Genomic DNA, 17,093 nt, shown 5'->3' on the forward strand with positions numbered 1-17,093 from the left:
GGTTTTGAGGTGGGGAAAACAGCTTGGCTTTTTGTGCCACGGCCCCCCCGCCGGCCGGGTGCGCGCGATGAATGAAGGCGGGCTCGGAGCGGGGATCCCGGCGTGAGAGCGGGGAGCCGGCACCGGGGGGGGCCCTTCTGCATCCGGGTGCGTCCCCCCAAGGTCACTCCCACCCCGCACCCCCCTCTGCGCTCACACCGCCGCCTCTCTCCCTCCGCATCCTCCGGCCCTGGGCGAGCATCCCCCCTCCCGTCTCCGCCCTACAAGAGCCCGCTCCCTCCTCCCTCCCTCCCATTGAGCTCCGGCGGCGGCGGGCCGAGCGCGGCGGGCCCCCCCCCCGCACCCCAACCCGCGGAGGGCGGGGAGGGAGCGCGGAGGGAGCGCGGAGAGGGGCGGGAGCGGCCGCGCGGAGGCGCAGAGCGGCCCCGCAGCTCCGCAGCCCCGAAGCCCGGCAACAAAGAGCGCACCGCTCCGCTCCTCCCCGGGATGTAGGGCCCTCCGTGCCCCGCTCCCGGCCCCGCAGCCCTCCATGCCCCCGCGCTGAGCCCGTTCCGCATCGCCATGGGGAAATCCAACAGCAAGTTGAAGCCTGAAGTTGTGGAGGAGCTGACCAGGAAAACGTACTGTGAGTGCATAGCGGGGCCTGACCGCGGCGTGAAGGGGGGGGGGGGAAGAGGGGAGCAGCGCGGCCCCGGATTTGGGGTTGGAGGGGGGAATATGGGGGGAGCGGCGGTTGCGCCCCGCGGATGCTCGCGGGGTTGCGGGTACCGCGGCGGGGACGGCCCCTCCCGCAGCGCGCAGACTCAGCCCCGGCTTTGTTGCGAGAATTCCGCGCTGAGCCGGGAAGGAGGAGGGAGAAAACATGGAGAGGGGCGCGCAGGCAGGCAGGGCAGCGCGGGGCTCTCCCGCAAACGCTGCGCTCCGCGGCCTATTGCTCAGCATCCGGGACCGGGGCCGCATCCTGCTCCCCCCCCCGCCGCCGTGCCCCGACCCCCCCCCCCCCCCCCCCGGCCCCGCTCCGCAGCCCCGAACGCCCTCGGGCGGCGCTGCCCCCGCGGCTCCCGAAGTTCGGTGCGTTTCTCGGCGGTTCCTTTGTCGTTCCGCTCCGAAGCGGAGCCCCGCGCTCCGGGTGGCTGCTTTCACGTCCTGCTCCCGAGCCGGCGCCTTTCCCCTCGGATCCCCCGCTATAGCCCCGCTCCCGCTGCCGATGCCCGATCCGCTTCGAGCAAAACCGCCTTTATTTTGCTCCGTTCTGAAGGATGCGCCAAGGAAACAAAGGCTCCGGTGCTCCGAATTCCCCTCCCCGCTCACCCCCCTTTGCTTTAAGCGGAGAACGGCTCCGTGCCCCGCCAGACCCGCGAGCGTTCCCGCTGTCATTGCTGCAGTCCCACGGCAGCGCTTACCCAAAAAGGCAATAGATGGGGATGCAGCGAGTTCTCCCATACGGAGAGGAGGCATCGCTGGTGCATTGCACACCCCCGCGCTCGGGGCTGCCTCCTGTCACTGTGCAGAGGGAGGGGGGCAGGCGTGGGGGCACAGCCCCGGAGCTCGGCTCAGCTCTGAGGGCGGCGGTGCTGCGTTGGGCGTTTTGCACCACTCGTGTCCGTGCCGGGAAGGTGCTGCCCCGAAGGGCACACGGGCTGCAAGTCCTGCTGGCACCCGCTGTAGTGAATGCACGTCCCCTCTGCTGGACGAGGCCGGCACAGGGTTGTGGCCTCGTGGCTCTGTTCCCAACTTTCTGCACCTCCTGGGTGCCCTCCCCTTCCCACACACCTCCCCAAAAGCCACCTGTCCTCGTTGCTCCCAGGTGGGGTTGTGCCTGTCCGCTCTGTGCCTCCTCCGAGGCGCACTGCATGCGTCCCCAAGCAGGACAGCACATGGCTGTGCTTCACACAGCGTCCCAACACCCCCAGCAGTGCACGGTGCCCATCAGCCGCAGCTGTCCCCAATGCCGGGCTCAGTGTGTTGAGCTCATTCCATTGCTCATGTCTGGACTGAATGACTTTTGCTGAGTGCTTCTGCCCCTGGACAGGTGTTGGCATGGAGCTGATGGTGGGGAAATGCTTTTGTCCCAGGGATGCGCCCACGATGTTGGGAGATGTGACTGCAGTGTAGTCGGGATTTCTTCCCCACTGGGATTTCCTTCTGTTGCATCATTTTCTGTTTGCCTGAGCAGTGCTGACCCATCTCCAGGTGCCCATAGCACAGTGCTATGGGGGGAACCGGAGAGGGCTCAGCCCTCCTGGCAGCCCAGGTCCCATCCATGGGAGGAGCCAGCGCCGAATAATAATGAATAATAAATTATGTAATTCTTTGTGCTTCCACAGAGCCTTTCATCCTAAAGCTCTTCAAGTGCTTTATCGTCATGGCGGTGGCTCACGGCGTGTTGGGTGCTGCACTGAATGTCCCGAGGAGTGTTGGTGGGGATCTGGGAGCCGCCGTCCTGGCAGGGATGTGGGTGCATGGTTGGGTTGGGAATGGGATTTGGGAATGTTGGGAATGTTGGGAATTGGATTTGTGTGGCCGAGGTCAAAAGGTTCAGCTGTGAAGGTCTTGGGATGCGGTTGTGTCCAAGTCCTGAATGCGAGTGGATGAGAGATGATGGCCTTAGGTTGTGCCAGTGGAGGAACATTTCTCCTCTGAAAGAGCAGTGCTGCAGTGGCACAGCTGCCCATGGAGTGGTGGGATCACCGTCCTGGAGGTGTTCCAGACCCATGGAGATGTGGCACTGAGGGACGTGGTGGGATGAGTTGGGGTTGGACTCAGCGATCTTAGAGGTCTTCCCCAGCCTTAATGGTTCTCTGGTGCAAAGCACTTGTGTGCAATTGCGGTTGCTGCCATGGGACTGCAGCACTTGTGTTGGGGTCCCAGGGACCATAACCCCAACCGTGTCCCACTCACTGCTCTCTGTTCAGTGGGCTTTCAGCTCATTCCTGCATGGGCACTTTCTGCTCCTCTACAACGAGCCGCAAAATTGGCTCCGCTGCGTGCCAGTAATGCCTTGAATTAATGGGCATTAGATTCAGAGCAACCTACAAACAGATCGATTTGGAGTTACGGGGTGCGCAGCGGCTGGCTGAATTCTGTGGGAAAAGAGGGAAAATCCTCCAGTTTTCGGGCAGAGCTCCTCACTGCCCTGGCCCTGCCCTGCCGAGGGTTGGGGTGTCAGCCCCATCCCCAGCCCCGTGTCCATGGGGGGACCGTGGCTGGTGACACGTCAGGCCCCGCTGCGATGGCATTGGGAGCATCACGTTTCACAGATCCCCCGACACGTTAATGGATCTGCTTAACCACTGCGCTGACCTTTGCTGCTGCTGTTATAATTAAGGCTGTGAAACAAGAGGCTGCGACAGCATCAAAGGAAGCGGCTGCTCCGGGGAGGGACGCGATGCGCTCCTTCTGTGCTCAGGGCGATGCTCGCGTGCTCGTGTTGTGCCTCCCTGCCCTCTTTGGAGCCGGGGGTGCAGCCCGTATCCCACACAGCCCCCCGGGAGCCCCCCATGGCTCCTCAGTGCATGGTGCCGTGGGCTCCCTGTGCTGGGGATGGAGCTGATGGGAGCGCCGTTCATTCATCCCCACACATGAGGACCATCCTCAGCCCTTCCTCTGCTGCTTTGGCCCCAGATCCAATTTCCAAAGCCTTACATCGGCCCCTTAACTATTTCATAGGGTCTAAAAAGGATTTTAACTGCGTGTTGGTTTTCCCATCCGTGCCGTGGCCCCGCTCAGCCCGCAGCCAGCAGATCCCAATGGCAGCTGCTGTGAGCAGTGCCAGGCACACACAGTTCCCTCTGCACTTCCCACCTCGGCGGCAGCGAATGGCGCTGATGACGGCGCTGTGCCCCCACTGTCCCCAAGCATCCCAGTGCCTGCAATATGCCTCCTGGGGGAGAGGAGGAGCCCGGCCCCAGAGCTGCCAGGGCTTGGGATGGGGGTGTCTCCAGGCAGCTTTTGGCTGTGGGATGTGGTGGTGCACCTTCCGACACGTGTCGAGCCTTTGGCGGTGGGATGCTGTGGGATGGGCGCCCACTGGGACTGGGTGCTGCTGGGGTGAGTGGGGTGGAAATAGGGGTACACAGGATTTGGATTAGCACAAGTCCCTCTTTCTGGGACAGCCATGGATGTGTCAGTGGGGCTGACTGCTCCATGAGGACCCGCAGCCCCTTCCCCTGCACCTCAGGGGAGAGGGTTTCCAGAGCAGCCTGATCCCTGGGCCAAGCCTGTGCCCAGGGGGCAGGAAGGCAGCGAGCTCTGCAATGTGTAACCAGGCCATTGGTTACATATTTAATCCAGAATTGTAATGAACGCGAGCCATCGGGGCCGAGCAACCCACATTTCCAAAGCGCAGACGTGGGGCAGATGGAAGGACTGCCGTCACCAAATGGAGCTCTGCGAAGTCCCCAGGCACAAGCCTACAGGCCGTGGGGCTGACCCCATAGCCCCATCTGTAGGGCCGGAGGCTGTGCTTGAGCTGGGGGGGCTCTGCTGCGACCCCCCCCAGCTCCACGCATGGCAGGAAATGCAGATCCAGGGACAGGGAGGGATCCCCACCGGTGTCACCTCCTGCTGCGTCACCAACGCGCACGAACACCGCGATGGTGTTGGAAGTGGAGTTCATAACAGATTTACCCTCAGACAGTTCTTAACGACGTGTCTCACCGCGCGGAGGGGTGGAGTGTTGGGCACAAACTGCAGGCTGTGCGCTGCAGCGCCGTGTTGCTGTGCGCATCGGAGCCCAATCCGTTCATGCATGAGCACCCCGGAGAGATACGCATCAGCACCCGATGGGTTCACGCATGAGAGCCCAATTAGCACACACGGCAGTGCGCAATTAATGCACGTCCGAGCGCCCGGTCGCATTCTGCCCATTGGGCTCATTTGTGGTTACCGCTGCCCCCGGTTCCCATTCACTTCTGCATGAGCACCTGAGCCGCTCACCTGAGCGCCCGATTGGTGTGTGCACGAGTGTGTGATCTGGTAATCACACTCATTTACTCCTGGGGGCTCAATAAGTCCATGCACGAGCGCCCAATAAGTGCACGAGCACCAATAGCATCGTGCAGGAGCACCCATCGAGTCGGCGTGGCCTCACCCGCATGCTCTGTGTGTGAGTGCCCCGTGCCCCACGTGCAGTCCGTCCCCCAGTTGGCTTTTGCACGAGAGCCCGCCCAGCTCCGTTAGTGCAACTGTGAGTGCCCCAGCGTGTGTGTGGGAGCTCCCGCTTTGCTCACACGTGCACACGTGCTGCATGCGTGCAGCAGCGCTCGGCGTGCAGTCTGGGTGCTGCGCTGAGCATCCAGCGGAGGTGAAGGCAGCCTGCTGGTGATCTGGAAGCTGAGTGCCGCCTGTGGCTGGAAATAATTAACTCTGCTTTCCTGCTCTGGCAGCGCTGACCCCAGTGGGCTTGGGGAGCAGCAGTAGGGGAGAGGAGGGATCTGTAAAGTGTGGGGGTCTGGATCGCTGCACCTTCTCCTGCGTCCCTGCAGTGCTCTGTCCCCATTCCTGCCCTGGTCCCACCGTATGGGTATGGTGCGTCCCCGCTGCCCTCGCAGTCCTGCAAACACCAATTAATGGCTGGAGCAATGATTAACCAGAGCTGTTCTTGCTGCAGCAGCAGCTGGGTGGTGGGAAGGGAGGGGGGAACACAGAGGGCGGGTGGTGACAGCGCTGTCAGCCCCTGCGTGCGCGGTGGGGAGTGGTGGGGAGGGGGGACAAAGGGGTGGGGGGTTCAGCTGGGTGAGAGGAGGGGCTGAGGGGCTGCGGTGGATGCTGAGATGGGGTGGAGCCAACAGTGGGAGCTGAGATGGGACGGAGCCGTTGGGTACGGAGGTGGGATGGGGTGATGGATGTGGAGATGGGAGGGAGTCGTGGGTACCATGGAGGGGCAGCAGCGTCAGAGCTGCCATAGAGCACTGCACCTCCAGGAGTGCGGCTGCAGCGCTGGGGCAGTGCCTCTCCCAGCATTACGGCTCATCACGAATCCCAGCGGTCAGCCTTTACTTGGTGCCTTTCATCCCGCGGGGTCCTGGCATCCATTAAGACTTTGCTCTGTGCGCTCTTTTTCGGTGCTCCATGGGGAGCACCACCCCAGGGCTGTGCTCTGGGCACCGCAGAGCGGGTTGCTGCTCCACGGGGATGCGCTGCGGGTAATCCCTCGTCCTTGAGAGCCCGGGGTCAAGCCTGCCCGTGCTGGATGGCTGCAAATTGATTTGCATCAGCTCAGCATCGCGCCGCGATCGATGCCGGCGGCAGAGAATGAATGCAGCAGTCGGCGTGCAGACACTGCGTGTGCCGGGCTGTGTGCAGGGAGCTGCTCAGCACCCCAACGTGCCGAGGATGGGGTGCTCAGACCAGGAGCACGGCGTGTCCCCGCATTGCACAGCCACGGATCCCACGGCAGGGATGGTGTTCACGTCCTCTGGCGGTGCCGTGCAGAGCATCGCGCCCAGCGGGGTGCCCGGCTCTGTCGCTGCGGGTGTAAAGCTCAGAGCGAGGGGGTCCCTCCCTGCACGATGCCGAGGGCTCCCAGTTGGTGCCCCGTGCTGGTGGTGCCCCCCGTGTGTGTGTGTGCCAGGGAGCCGACTCCGTGCGTGTCGTTCGTTAGCAGCGTTTCTCCTGTACTAAAAAAAGCACCGATTTAATTGTTTCCTGCTGGAGTTGAAAGGCAGCTCCCGGCACCAAAATAGCGCAGAGGGGGAAGCACAGCCGAGAGCTTCACCAGGTCCTCCTCCTCCTCCTGCTGCCTTCAGCAGCACCTGGCAGGCCGGTACCTGCCGTCCCCTCCATGACCCCAAAATGTCCACAAAATCCAATTGGGTGGCACAGCCGCAGCCCTGCCGTGCCCCAAACCCGGTGCTGAGCATCCCCACGCCCTTATCGCCGTGCTGCCCACGCAGCCCCCAACTGACCCACTGCTGGGACGCTGCACCACCCCCTCTGTCCCCTCTCCGGACCCCCTGCGTTACCCCCCAGCCGCTCTGTGCCTTTTGCCAGGCGCGCTGCAGGTCTCTCTGATGGAAACCCTCTTTCTTTTATTTGCCTTGCGAGGTAATTGGCGTCTCTTGGTGTGCTGGGCTCTCTATTTTTATCGGCTGTTTGCACATCCACACATCCCCGCTCCGCCTCGTTATCCCGGCGCGTTTCAGCCCTCTTGCTTCTCTGTGATTACTGTTTGGATGCGCGAGGTGAGGCGGTCGGGGCGCTGGCTGCAGGCTCCCTGCTCACGTGCTCCCACGGGGGTTATGATGGGATGCTCTGTGCCCACGCTGTGCCCCAGCCATGCCCACACCTCGCTCCATCCCACGTGCTCAGCACGCTTCGGGCAGTGGCTCACAACGGCCCCTTCGCCCACGGCGTCCCAGCAGGCACAGGGAGAGCCCAGGGAGGTGCTTGCAGGCCTGGATATGACTCCTGGGGTGAGCAGAGCATGGCTCAGCGCTGCGAAAGCACTCCGTTCCTATTTTGATTTATTCTGACCTCTTTTTTTTCCTTTCTTTTTTTTTTTTTTTTTTCCCTTTTTTCTTTTTCTTTTCTCGCAGTTACAGAGAAGGAGGTGCAGCAGTGGTGAGTAGCAGCGTGGCGGTGAGATGCTGGGGGTGCTGGGGGACCCCTCCTGCTTGGAGCTCAGTGCGGGGGCAGGCAGACCTTGGGGTGCATGCAGCTCGGAGGGGAGGACAGCAGCACACGGCAGTCCTTTCCCCGCACCCCGCATGCACTCCGCTCCCTCTGTTTGTGGCTCTGTGCAGCGGTGGCTCTCTGCCTTTCCTCCTGCTCAGCCCCCATGGGGACGCCGGGGCTCTCCGAACGGTGCCACAGGGTGTACCCCAATGCAGCCCTGAGGGGGGGCAGAGTCTGAGGGGCACGGACACCAGGACGGGGCATGGAGGCAGGGCCGCCTTGCAGCAGCGTGCTCTCACCCCATCCCCTCCAGCTGCCAAACGTGCCGCCCTAAAAAAGCCACCGTTTCCCTTTCATCTCCCTATCAAACCAGTCAAGGTTTTCTTTCTTTATCGCGTTCTCTCATCCTTCTCCCCCCCTGCCGATGACTCATAGCTGCAGCAGCACGAAGATGTCACCGGCACTTCACTTTCCCACCTCGCCACCCCCTTCCCCTCCTCCCCCGGCCCTCGGCCCGCTGACAGATCTGGGTGAGGGGTTGTGTAATGCTGCTGCACACAGCGGGGTCCCAGCGAGGTCCACGCGCTGTCCTCAGACTCACGGAGCTGCCTGACCCCCTCCCTGCGCCCTGTCAGCATTGGAGGTGTTGCACCTCCTTGTGGCTGTGCTCTGTGGTTCTGCCTTTGGCTGTGCTGTCCCAGGAGGTGTAGAAGCCCTGCTGTGCCCCCATTTCCCACGAGGAGTTTTCACACACACAAAAGCCCCTGCGCTGCCTCAGCTTACCTGGCTGCAAAGCTGCCATCCCAGAGCACTGCACTGTGGTGCCTGGGGCTGTCGTGTGATTACTTTTTGCTACGGCGTGGCTGCAGCACGTGAGTGTGGAACAGCAGGCTGTGCTGGCTGGGGGCTGCTGTGCTGGGCTCTCATTGCTGTCCCCATCAAAATCCTCATTCTCATCCCCATCTCCATCTCATTCTCATCCTCGTCTCCATCCTCAACCTCATCCTCATCCCCAGTATCATCCCCATCCCCTTTCCCATCCTTTTGCCCATCTCTATCCCATCCCCGTCCTCATTCCCATTTCCATCCCACTCCCATCTCCGTCCCCATCCTCATCCCCGTCCTCAACCGCTTCGTCATCCTCATCCTCATCTCCATCACCATTCCCATCCCCTTTCCCATCTTCATGCCCATCCCCATCCTATCCCCATCCGACCCCTGTCCCCATCCCCGTCCCCTCATGGCCAATGCTCAACATGGATGTGGCCATGGAGTAGTTCCCCATTCTGGGCAGGTGCTGTGGTTGGGGACCACTCGATGTCACCGGTGCCACTTGGTGCCCTCTGGGTCCTAATATTGAAGGAACCCTAACCCTAACGCTCCCTCCCCAGGTACAAGGGCTTTATCAAGGACTGCCCCAGTGGGCAGCTCGATGCTGCCGGCTTCCAGAAGATCTACAAGCAGTTCTTCCCCTTTGGTGACCCAACCAAATTCGCCACCTTCGTGTTCAATGTCTTTGATGAGAACAAGGCAAGTCAGCACGTTGTGGGCGGGGTGCGTGGCCACGGGGCCGTGTTGGGGCACAGTGGGTGCAGTGATGCCCCGTGTGTCCCATTCACTCCCCGGTTGCTCTCACTCCTCTGTTCCCCCCTCCAGGATGGAAGGATTGAGTTCTCAGAGTTCATCCAGGCGCTGTCTGTCACCTCCCGGGGGACGCTGGATGAGAAGCTGAGGTGTAAGTGCTGCCCGTGGGTCTCTGCTTCGGGGTGGCTGTGTGGGGTGCGTGGGGCACAGTGACCGTCTGGACGTGGCCATGGGGTTGGAACCCCAACATCTCCACGTGGCTCTCTGCAGGGGCGTTTAAGCTGTACGATTTGGACAACGACGGCTACATCACGAGGAACGAGATGCTGGACATTGTGGATGCCATCTACCAGATGGTGGTAAGAGCTGGGGGTGGGACAGAGCGCACCTCCCCACCCGGGGACACCGTCCCCATATCCACCCGTGACTGTGTGCCATCCTGCTGCCATAGGGAAACACTGTGGAGCTTCCCGAGGAGGAAAACACACCGGAGAAGAGGGTGGATCGGATTTTTGCCATGATGGACAAGGTGAGGGCAATGCAGTCGTATGGGGGTCGTTTCCCTGGGGGTTGGGGGGACACTTCTGGGTTCCCGCTGTATCTCTGCTCCTTCCCCTCCAGCGCCCCTCGGGGATCTCAGTTCCACACTACGGCCCCAGGGCTGCCCCAGGCGCTCAGTGCCGGCTGCTGTGTGCGTGGGGGGCTGCGTGGGGGCGCCGGGTCTGTGTCTCAGCACCACTGCCACGTTTTGCAGAACGCAGACGGGAAGCTGACGCTGCAGGAGTTCCAGGAGGGCTCCAAGGCTGACCCCTCCATCGTGCAAGCCCTCTCCCTCTACGACGGGCTCGTATAGTCCCAGGGCCGAGCGGCGGTGAGTCTGGCGTGGGGGGGGTCTGGTGTGCCCGTGCCACCCACCCGGTGCTATCCCCACTTTGCTTTTCCCTCTGTGCTGAGCATCAGAGCACGGGCGGTCCCCCAGAGCAGCAGGGAGGGGATGTTTCCCCCATCCCCGTGGGTATCTCCCAGCACGTCCCCGTCCTGCAGCACATCCCCAGGCTCTGCAGTGCCATAAAACAATAAAAGCTGCCGAGTGGCAGCAGGGCCTGCGGCACCGTGCTGCGGGAGCTGCAGAGCAGGCATGGAGGCAGCTGGTGATACGGGGCACGGGGATGCTCCGGGGTGACATGATGTTAAATGTTCCCTTTATGTTGTAGCTCATTATCATGCACCCTGCAGCTGGCAGCGTGGGGAGGGCTTATGCGAGTCCTCACATGGCTTCCCTTTCCTCCTTCATCTCCCACAGCTTACGGGGAAGACGCTCTCTGTGCCATCCGACCACGCAGCGATGCTTGCCTGCCCCTCTCCGGCCCTCCTCCATGCCCCACGAGCCAAGGATGCAGCACAGTGCCAGCTCACGCCCCTCTGCGCTCCGAACCATCGCCGGTGCCATCTGCCAACTTCTGCTTTTTTTCCAACAAAAAACAAAAATCACCCAAAAAAAAGAAAAGAAAAGAAAGACCACAGTCTGAGCGGCAGCGAACACCCAAAACTTGGGGGCTGAGGGGATGGGGCTGAGTGGCACCGAAGGCAAAGCCCCAACAGCCCCTCTGCTCCTCATTGCTACGCTATGGGGTCGGACTGCGGATGCGCCTCTCCGGGACGCAGCTGGGGATGGAGCCCACAGGGGCTATAGGAATATATATTATATTATATTATTATTATTATTATTATTATTAATTATTTTGGTGAGGCAGTATTGTGCTTTTTCTTTTTTTTCTTTTTCATTTTTTGGTCCGTTCGGTGGAAAGAAGTGAGGCTTTTTTTTTTTTTTACACGTCTGCTGACGTCGGATACCTTTATTTATTTGCTGTAACCCTTTGCTGCCGCGGTGTTTCGTCTCCCATGTGTGTGTCCCACACCTCGCTGATGGCATCCGTCACATTCACGTCCCCACACACGCCCGCGGGGCACCGGGAGCCTGCAATAACCAAGCCAAAAACCCCCTCCACCCGCTGTGTGCCGTGTGCTGGAAGGGGCTCTGTACTTCTTTTACTTCTTTCCCTCTCCCCGCTGCTCCCTTCCTGCCCTTCCCTCTCTCCCTTTCCCCTCTCCTGCCCAACCAGGGTTGCTCAGCCCCATCCCTCCGCTCTGTTCCATGCCTTTCTCCAGCCTCTCTCCCCGTAGGGCAAGGCGAGGAGGCAGCCGGTGCTGGAGCACTCTCCTTTGTGTCTTTTCATTTTCTTCCTGCATGAAAAGTATTCGTGGAGCCGTGGAGCCGAGCGTTGGGTTTTGCTTTCAAGCCGATTCCCTTCTTGGTGTTTTTGGGAACGGTGGGAAGGTGCATTTCCTCCGTTGGCGGAGCAGAGGCAGCCGTGCGGGGCGATGGGTTGGGGCCGCCCCATTGCTTCCCATTGAGGATGTGCTGGAAGCCAATTGCTGAGCTGGTGTGCACCCACACTCCTACCCGCAGGAAGGCGAAGGGCCGGAGGAGGGCACCCACCTGCATGGGACACCCCACGGCATCAGATGCCATCGCTGCTGGTTCCATCCACCGCTGAGGAAGGAGAGATGTGGGAGCAGTGTGCAACGCTGTCCCGCTGCATTCTGCCCCTGGCCCAGCAGTACCCCCATCCCCTTCATCCATCCCGGGCACCGCTGATGGTGGCAGCGGTTGGTGATGGTCACACAGCTCTGAGCCGCAGAGATGTGCCCAGGAGGTGACGGTTGGACACGGAGGATGTTCTGAGGGGTGTCCCCACCACGCACAAGATGGCAGCAGTGTCCCCGTGGGGCTGAATCTTACACTCACTGTCACAATGGCCTGGAGAGCTGTGGGGCTGCGGATGCTTTCTCTGCCCTGCTGACATTTGGGATCCGGCACCTTTGGGAAGCCAACACCTCCTGAAGCTTTCACACGCCCTTATAGAGACATTTCTCCCCATCCCCAAAGAGACATCATGTCCGACTGGGGTGGTTCTGCCCCAGCAGCTCAGTGCCGGGCGTCCCAGAAAGCACCACTCTCTCCTTCCCCCCAAACCCTCTTTTCTCGATGCTTTGTGGCCAAAACACGTCTCTGTTGGGCAGATCTTTGCAGTGCCTCAAACTCCACCACCTCCCACGTGCCGGACGGGTGCCCTCCTGGTGCCAGGCACTGCTCCGATGGCACCACTGGGACACGATGGGTGCCCCATTAGAAGTAACAGCAGAAAGATGCAGACGTTTGCTCTGGCACTTTCCCCTGGGAGGCTTTGAGTTTCTTTTTCCCTGTTGCACATTTCTTCCCACGGGGCTCCCTGCCTCGGCTGCACCGAGAGGCCCCATCTCCTCCAGCAGCAGCGCTGAGACCCACAGCTCCCGGTGCCAATGGAAGTATGGCTTAGAAGCTTCTCACGCTCGGGAACGTCGGCCTTCACCTCCTCGTGCCTCAGTTTCCCCAGCGGTGACCGCAGCGCCCTCCCACCATTTGTCTGTCAGTGTTGCCTGATTAAAAGCAGTGTCCGTATTTCCTTTCCGTTCTCTGTTCACGTGCTGTCGCTGCCCTGCAGCCGCCCTTCCCTGGGTCCCTCTGTTCCTTTTGGGGTCGGGATGCTCCCAGGGGAGGCGGTGCTGCAGGAACCCCGGGCTGAGGAGCAGCAGAGCTGCGTTCATGGAGGTGAAGCTGTGTGTGCTCCTGTGCTGGTGTCTCAGCTTGCATGCCCCGCTGCCTTGTCTTGAGATGAATCCAAGAGCAAACCAAGCAAACCGACCCGTTTGAGAGCGGGACAAACAAACAAATAGAAACAAACCCAGGAACTTTTGTGGCGGTGGAAATAAAAGCTTCATGATGGTACCGAAGTGCTCTGTGATGCGCCGCGGGGTTTTGGGGGGTGCCACCATCCCGTGCTGTGTGCCCTGGGTGGGGGCTGTAAGGGACAGCAAGTGGAGACATGGGGACACTGCTGCTGGCTTGTGGGGCTGGGAGCAGAGCTCAGATAGCGTATAGGTTTGTACATATGTAATGGATTTACTGCTGTGCCAGGACAGGGCGAGGATGGGCACAGGTTCTGAATGATGGGGTTGGATGTGGGCACCCGGAGGCGCTGCTGGATGGGAGCACCCCCAGCGAGGAAGGGGTTAAGCCCAGTTCACACAGGTGCTGCAGGGGCTGGGAGTGCCATGGGGAGAAGCTGTGGGTAGAACTGATCCCCTGCCTGGGTGCTGTGGGTCACAGCCTCACCTGGAGCCCATCCTCACCTCTGGACCTTCCCCATCCTGCTCGCTCCTGCGATCCCAGGGAGGCACTGCACTGTTTGCCCACCATCCTGGCTGGGGCCGATGGTTTGGGTTCTGCTGGTTTTGTTTCTCAGAGGTTTCTGGGTGTTAGGGCTTTTTTCTTCCAAAAACCAATATCCCTCGTGGGAAGGAGTTACCATCTTCCAGCCGGCTGTAATTATGAGAACAGCATCCGATAATGGAAACATTTTGGTCACCTTTGCAGCAAACAGTGCTGCCTAATAGGGCTGTGTCTGGCCAACCTGGCTCGGCTGACCGTGCGCCTGGCATGGGATGCTCGGCCAGCTCTGCTCTATGCCGTGTGCAGGAATGGCTGGGAAGCCCGTGTTATTGGTTCCACATGGAGCCAGCACAGTACGTGATGGAGCTGAGGGAGGTGTGAGCACAGCAGGGAGCATCACCTGCAGGAGCACAGCGAGCACTGCAGGGCGGCTGAAGCTGCATCTGTGTCTGAGCAAGCCACAGCCTCATGGACACAAGGCCCAGCTGGAGCCAGAAGTTTATAGCCCTTGGCATGGAAGGGATGCTGCCAGCTTACCTCCTCCTTGTGCTCTGCTGGCTGGGCTGGGATCTCCCAGGTGCAGCCCTCTGATGCCAGGCTCTGCACCTGCATTGTCTCCAGGCAGGCAGGGTGTAGCTGAAATACTAAGTCAGGGCTTGAAGTGGTGATTGAGCACCCGGTGGAAGGCAGGGCCAAGCCAGGGCAGCTCAGGTGTAAGCAATGCTCTGAGTGACCAGAAGGGCTGGAGCCAGGATCCACCCCTGCCCAGAGCTCATTTAAGGGTTGGCAGTGGAGGCAAGGGTGTATTGCTGGAGATCCCTGCATACCTGAGGCCTTCTGATGGTAAGCAGCTTCTTTATTTCTGTGCCTGTTGTATTTGAGCAAATCCTTACTTGTTGGGACCTTGCTGCTCTGCTGTACTTCCTATTGTGTTACACTGAGCTGGCAGACTGCAGCTCGGTCCTGCAGATCGTGGGTACAGAGGAGACAGAGATCTGGGAGGTGAACAGTGCAGGCTACGCATTCAACAGCCTTCCTGGAGTGTGTTACATTTTGCATCCTTATTTCTAACCAGAGCAGGGACCGCTCAGCCACCAGTTTTGCTTGCATGTGTCACACTTTGCACTTCCAAGCTGAGTTGGCCCTTGGGTGGGTTTGGTAATGACAGAGCGAGGAGGGACCATCCCAAAAGCAGCCCCAGAGCTGGGCAAAGAACTGCAGGAGGCTGAGCTCTTCTGGGTGCTGCCTGCAGCATTTCCATGCTGCTTACATAACCTCCCCCCCCCACTTGAAGCCACTGCCTGCCATGGTGATGGGCAGCAGCAGCGCTGTGCTGTCCTGTGAGGCTGCTGGATGCCTCCACCAGTGGTCGCCTGGCAGAAGGATGGTGTGGACATCAGTGGAGGAGAGCAGGAGCCTGTGGTCTGTGTGTGGGTTTGGTGTCTGAGCAGCCTGGCACTGCTCTGTGTATAGCTGCACTGAGGGCACCTGCAAGAGTGGAGGTGCTCTGTGCTGTGTGTGATGGCCCCCAGAGCTGTCCCCTGAGATCCTCCTGGAAGGGGTAACTGCAGGCAGAGCAGTCCCTGTGCAGCAGCACAGCTGCTCTGTTCTCCTCTCTCTTGTTTCTGCTCATCCCTGTAGGGCCTGGGCTCAGTGTGCTCCTCAGTGGGCAGCTGCACCTCCTCTGGGTCTCCACAGAGGATGCTGGCAGCTACCTGTGTGTGGCCCTCACTGCCACGGAGAGGACCAGGCTGATCATCCAAGGTGAGGCTGCAGCTCTTCCTCCCAGTGCTCACCTCCTATCTCAGCTGGCTCCTTTCTGACACGGAGCAGAAATGTGGCTGCCAGGGTCCCATGCAGGCACTCAGCTCTCTGCCACTGAGAGCAGCCCTTGAGCTGTATGTTTTGGGAGCGCTTGTGGCAAAGCCAAACATCCTCAAGGATCCTTTGCCACCCCACAGTGGTTTTGTGGTTAACAGTGTTTTGACATCAGAGTGCTGTTGTGGGGCTTTATTGCTGCATGGCAGAGAATGAGGCGGGCACAGCAGTGACGATGGTCACCCTGGTCCTGCAGAGTGAGTCTTTTGCATGCTCCTTTTGGGGGAAAAATAGTATTTGGGGCCTCTGCCTGCTCTTCCTTATCTGGCTGAAGGACTCCTACCAGCTGCCCCATAGATGGTGCCCAGGGAGGTGGCACTGCGTGGGTCCCTGGGATGCTGCCACTTACACCTATGTCACGTGCAGTGCCCTGGGCTCTGCTGTTGTCCATGCAATGCTCATAGTGTGAGGTGGGTGTCTGCTGGGAAGGATGTTGCCTTTCCTCATTTGCTTTAAATCCTTTGGTTTGTACCCGCTGTTCTCCCTCCCATCTCTCCTGTTGCTCATCTCCCTTGGCTGAGCCCAGCAGAACCCTCCCAAAGCAGATGCTGCATGCAACCCCCCCTACCTTCCCCCCCCCCATCTCTTCATCTCTCCCAGGGCTTCCTGTATTTGCTGCCAATGATTCAATTCCTCCCTGCCAGGGGCACTGTGAAATGCACAGGCGCTGCCTCTTGGGGAGCGCTCTGCTGGGCTGAGCGGAAGCGCCGGGTGCCCTCCACGCAGTGCTGGCATTTGGCTGCTGGCACTCTGCTGCCAGGCACGGCGGGGAAACAAACAAAACCCCGGGACTGGGGCCAGGAATGCGTGTGTTGATGCAGAGCAGGGGCTTAAGGGTGTTGGCGGATGCCAGTTTTGGTTTCACGCTTGCAGCATCCCCTGCTGATACACGGCACCGTGCTGCACAGACCCACTCCATCGTCACATTCGAGCATCAGTGAGACCACACTGCAGCTGTCTGCCCTCCCTGCCGGACCACGGCTTCTGTGCTGGGAGTGTGGGGTGCTCAGAGCCTGACCCTCCTCCTCCTATTCCATCCTCAGGGCTTCAGTGAGTGCCACATGCAGACAGGAGTGGGATGGCTCACTGGGTGCTCTCTGCAGAGCTTCCTGCAGGACAGGCTCCTTGCCTGCATCCGTTGCAAAGCCACCATTGAGTATGAGCCCTCTCCTGGCATGCAGCCACTGTGGGTGCAGCAAATCCAGGCCAGGGAGGTCTGGGCTTCCTTTGACCCAGCATTGGAGGAGCTCTGCTTCCAGCTCGGTGCCTGGTTAAGCACAGGTAATGATGGAAACAAAGGTGCTGGGATCCTGTGGTGCCCCATCCCTGGAGGTGTTCAAGGCCAGGTTGGATGGGGCAAACTGGTCTAGTAAATGGGGAGGTTGGTGGCCCTGCCTGGCAGGGGGGGGTTGGAGATGCATGATCCTTGAGGTCCCTTCCAACCCAGGCCATTCTGTGATTCTAGGGGCTGTAAGGGCACAGGGACCGCTTCCCCACAGAGCCATTTCCCTTCTCAGCCACCTCTGTTTGCTTCCGGGAGTGCAGTGGGAGATATGGCACAAGGGAGGGGCGCTCCAGTTCTTCCTGCTTGCCTGCACGCTGCCGTGAGTGCCAGGCACTGAGGTGGTGCCAGCATGACTGCAGGAACAGTGTGGGCAGCTACTGCTGCGTGTGCCCTCTGGCTACCTGCCATGGTCAGTGGGTGCCTCTGTCCTTGGGGGTAGAGGGGGCTTTGCATCCC

At 60.4% G+C, this 17,093-nt stretch overlaps 1 protein-coding gene and 1 long non-coding RNA gene across 3 annotated transcripts; one reads left to right on the forward strand and one right to left on the reverse strand.

Annotated features, from left to right (window-relative positions):
- The first annotated feature begins 384 nt into the window (after nucleotides 1–384).
- On the forward strand, nucleotides 385–13,030 carry NCS1 (neuronal calcium sensor 1). 2 transcript variants are annotated; one of them, NM_205377.2, is made up of 8 exons: nucleotides 385–625; nucleotides 7,539–7,563; nucleotides 9,009–9,147; nucleotides 9,274–9,352; nucleotides 9,472–9,560; nucleotides 9,653–9,730; nucleotides 9,956–10,072; nucleotides 10,505–13,030. In NM_205377.2, the coding sequence occupies exons 1-7, from the start codon at nucleotides 562–564 to the stop codon at nucleotides 10,052–10,054; spliced, it is 573 nt and encodes a 190-aa protein (NP_990708.1). In that variant the 5' UTR covers nucleotides 385–561; the 3' UTR covers nucleotides 10,055–10,072; nucleotides 10,505–13,030. The 2 variants fall into 2 exon arrangements, with proteins under 2 accessions (NP_990708.1, XP_046757624.1); XM_046901668.1 differs by having other exon boundaries at nucleotides 9,472–9,557.
- LOC124417282 lies at nucleotides 10,979–14,132 on the reverse strand. Its single transcript, XR_006931702.1, has 2 exons — nucleotides 14,012–14,132; nucleotides 10,979–13,624 (listed from the first exon to the last, which is right to left on the reverse strand). It is a non-coding gene; the product is annotated as an uncharacterized LOC124417282 (long non-coding RNA).
- Between the last annotated feature and the right edge of the window lie 2,961 nt (nucleotides 14,133–17,093).

This window comes from Gallus gallus, chromosome 17 (assembly GCF_016699485.2).
Source record: "Gallus gallus isolate bGalGal1 chromosome 17, bGalGal1.mat.broiler.GRCg7b, whole genome shotgun sequence".
NCBI classification, from domain to species: Eukaryota; Metazoa; Chordata; class Aves; order Galliformes; family Phasianidae; genus Gallus; species Gallus gallus.